Source organism: Nanorana parkeri, unplaced genomic scaffold, assembly GCF_000935625.1.
Source record: "Nanorana parkeri isolate BGI_ZX_2015 unplaced genomic scaffold, ASM93562v1 scaffold2341, whole genome shotgun sequence".
NCBI classification, from domain to species: Eukaryota; Metazoa; Chordata; class Amphibia; order Anura; family Dicroglossidae; genus Nanorana; species Nanorana parkeri.
In genome coordinates, this window is record NW_017308609.1 from 135021 (window position 1) to 139025 (window position 4005).

General features: G+C 48.8%; 1 protein-coding gene across 1 annotated transcript in view; it reads right to left on the reverse strand.

Annotated features, from left to right (window-relative positions):
- The window catches only part of LOC108801453 (zinc finger protein 585A-like), a 16629-nt gene extending 12973 nt beyond the window's left edge, over window positions 1-3656 (reverse strand). The window contains exons 1-5 of the mRNA XM_018573341.1: window positions 3501-3656; window positions 2655-2772; window positions 1331-2223; window positions 638-788; window positions 251-282 (exon numbers count right to left, since the gene is read on the reverse strand). Of these exons, the coding sequence (XP_018428843.1) occupies window positions 251-282; window positions 638-788; window positions 1331-2223; window positions 2655-2772; window positions 3501-3656 (1350 nt within the window). The remainder of the gene's footprint in view (window positions 1-250; window positions 283-637; window positions 789-1330; window positions 2224-2654; window positions 2773-3500) is intronic.
- Window positions 3657-4005: the final 349 nt, after the last annotated feature.

The window sequence follows — 4005 nt, forward strand, 5'->3', positions numbered from 1 at the left end:
GACTGGTCATCTTAGTCCATGACTGGTCATCTTAGTCCAAGACTGGTCATCTTAGTCCAAGACTGGTCATCTTAGTCCAAGACTGGTCATCTTAGTCCATGACTGGTCATCTTAGCCCAGTACTGGTCATCTAAGTCCAAGACTGATCATCTTAGTCCATGACCGGTGGTCTTCTTAGCTTCTGGAGAAGCTTTTGTCTCCTCCCTCAATGCCGGGGCCACGATCGCTCCACCTTATCCCATGAACTGACCATGGATGGCATTTGTGGTGCTGTGCAGCCATCTAGAGTTGGAAAAAGAGAAATACACCCACCAGAGAAGCCTGATGAAGAGCAACGCCCACAGACCGGCTCCCAACTTTTCTAAATAAGATCCAGCGGCCCACAGGAGAATGAGGACATCACTGGGACGGAGAAGGACCAAACCCCAGCCTTCGTGAGAGACCCGGTAGGCCACCATGTGGGGTCAGAAAGGACGAAGTATCAAGAAGAACATTCAATAAACAAATCTGAAGACATTTATTAATTTTTTGTATGTAAACATTGTCTGACCTCCTGCTTTGAAGCAACTCTGAGATCACTATTATGCGGGAGACCATTTATGCAAGGTGAAGTGAGATTGAGACACGAAGCATTTACTGCACTGGGGATAGGATTCCGGTTTGACGACCACATGGAAGACCTGATCTCTAATGAGTTGGGATTTGTCCCAAAAGCCTTTCCCGCACTCGGCGCAGGTATATGGCTTCTTGCCAGTGTGAGGTATATGATGCCTGGTGAGATGCGACATCTGCGAAAAAACCTTTCCCACACTCAAGACAGGAATGGGGCTTCTCGCCCCTATGCAGCCTCTGATGTATGTTAAGACTTGATTTATTCTGGCAATTTTTTCCACACTCAGGACAGCGTATGTGTGAGATCTCTGATGTATAAGAAGTTCTGACTTCTGTGAAAAACTTTTCCCACACTCAGGGCACAAATGCGGCTTCTCCCCCGTGTGAGATCTCTGATGTCTGTCTAGGAAAAAGTTCCGTGTGTAACTAATGCCGCACTCAGAGCAGGAATACGGCCTCTCGTCCGTGTGACATTTTAGGTGTGTGGTAAGAGCCCACGTCTGTAAAAAACCTTTCCCACACTCAGACAAGAATATGGCCTCTCCCCTGTGTGAGATCTTTGGTGCCTGTGAGCACTTGAATTCCTGGCAAAACATTTTCCACACTGAGGGCAGGCATAAGGCTTCTCCCCTGTGTGAATTCTCTGATGTATGTCAAGATGGACCATTGTTCTAAAACTTTTCCCACACTCGGAGCAGGAGTATGGCTTCTCACTCACGTGCACACTTAGATGTTTGGATAGGTCAGACTTGTGTGAAAAGATTTTCCCGCACTCGGAACATGCATACAGTTCCTTGCCTGTGTGAAAACTTTGATGTATAATAAGTTCTGATTTCGTTTGATAACATTTTCCGCACTCAGGACAAGAATACGGCTTCCTGTCTGTGTGAGTTTTCTGGTGTCTTGTAAGATCTTGGACACATGCAAAACCTTTCCCACACTCGGAAAAGGAATACGGCTTCTCACTTTTGTGGTACCTCTGATGTCTAGAGAGATAGAACTTTACCGAGAAAGCTTTGCTGCACTGAGAGCACGAATAAGGCTTCTCCTCTGTGTGAGATTTCTGATGTCTAACAAGTACGTTTTTATGTGCAAAGCCTTTCCCACACACGGAGCAAAAATGCGGCTTCTCACCCGTGTGTAACTTTTCGTGCTCTCTGAGAGTCGCCTTCCGCAGAAAGCCTTTCCCACACACAGAGCATGCATACGGCTTCTCCCCCGTGTGGGTTTTCTGATGTTGAATAAGTCCGTGTTTACGTGTATAACTTTTCCCACACGCGGGGCAATTAAACGGCTTCTCCGCCGTGTGTAACTTCTGATGCTCTCTGAGTGTCGCCTCTCGCAGAAAACTTTTCCCGCACTCTGAACAGGAATGGCGCCTTTTGTCCCCGTGAGATTTCTCGTGCACCGTCAGATCGTATTTACTGCCAAAACTTTTCCCACACTCCATACACAAATCTGGCTTTTCGAGAACACATTTCTCAGTGTGTGGCAACGATTGCATATTTGGGGTGCTTGGGTCTTCTCCTGGACAATGCCGTGTGATGTCCTCCTCTTCTGGAGGCAACGTGAGACGTTCCTCTGAGATCTTCCCGACGTCCCGTCCGTGGACTACAAATAGAAATGAGGAGATTATTGGAGGACATGAGCGGTTCACCTCAACCTGAAGAACATATTATGACCCACCTCTGCCGATCTCTGTAGGCGTGTCCTCCTCTATGGACGTCCTCATCATCCCGGCCTCCTCCGTATATCGCTGATCATCCCTCACATACGTCTCTTCTACTTCACCCTCAACTTTCATCTTCATCAGATCTTCACCCTAAACCAACAGAACGGCAGAAAGTCTCATCTGTGACATAGAAGTATTTATGATGTGACATCACATAGAAGATCTCATCTTGTAGAGTCCACACGTCATCTCCACATGTCAGAGCGTTCCATCACTTTATGTTCCCGCCCCTCAACTCCACCTACCTGATCATGGTGGGGGACGGTGAGATCCTCCTGGGTGGAGTCCCGGGAATAGAGGGGGCGGGGACATCTCTCTGGTGGGTCCATCATATCCTTGTGTCCTTCCGAAAGCTCCTCCATCACCCCGTACTCCTCATCCTCCTCCTTATACTCTTCTTTAACAATATTCTCCCCGAGGATTCCACTCTGAGTATATATTAATCATTTGTTATAACACACGCTTTTTATATAAATCATATTTATCAGAGATTGTCCATCATCTACCTGATCATGGTGGGGGAGGGTGAGATCTTCCTGGGTGGAGTCCCGGGAAGACAGGGGGCGTGGACATCTCTCTGGTGGGTTCCTCTTACTGGATCCATCTGTAGGGAACACACACACTGACTGAATACATTGTTTCTATGTGTGTATCAGATGATGGGGGATGTAGGCGGAGCCTCCGTACTGCTCTCTCCTCTTACCCGGTGATGTGAGGGGCGGGGCATTCTCCATCACCACGTCCTTGTAGAGATCCCGGTGTCCTTCTAGATACTCCCACTCCTCCATGGAGAGATAGACAGAGACATCCTGACACCTTATAGGAACCTGACACACACAATGATACCGTCACCACCCAGACACGCCCCTTGTCTGTTCCTGGATCATGTCCCAGAATCCCCGGCACCGCCCACCTCTCCCGTCACCACCCAGACACGCCCCTTGTCTGTTCCTGGATCATGTCCCAGAATCCCCGGCACCGCAGAGGTCAGTGTGATGTCATAGGATGTGGTGACTCTGGTTGGAGGACATTGGGAGGAGGAGATGTGAGGTCGGTGTGATGTCATAGGATGTGGTGACTCTGGATGGAGGACATTGGGGGGAGGGGCGCTGTGTGAAGATCCTGTTCTTCGGAGGTGTCATTCATTCTATGGTACAATGCTCCATGTTCTCTGGTCTTGTCTGAAGTTGGGACCTTTTTGGGATGAAGCTTTGAGAATCAATGAGCGATCGGTGATGGTGGAATGGAGTGAGGATCCGGCTGCTTTGCCTATTTCACCTAAGTGCTTCGTCTCCAAGTCTTCTCTGACCATACTTCTCTTCAATGCCGATCGTGTTTGCATCCCTCTCTTGTGGTAAGAACCCTTCTCCTTCTTCCTCCTTCCAAACTTGATAGTTGGACATGAACAGCAATGGAGATATTGTTCTAGACTCTGATTCATTCGTTCGTTCCGTTTGGCCGTTTAGGTTGATGAGCGGAAGAGAACCCGAGTTGGATGGGCGGAGCTTCACGCAACGCCTTCCAGAACATAGAAGTAAACTGAGCCCCACGATCGGAGATGACGTCACTAGGAAAACCCGTTGGAGCCCAACGACGTCCCTCAAGAAGATTCGGGCCGTTTCAGCAGCAGACGGAACACCCCTCCTATGGGACATCTTCGA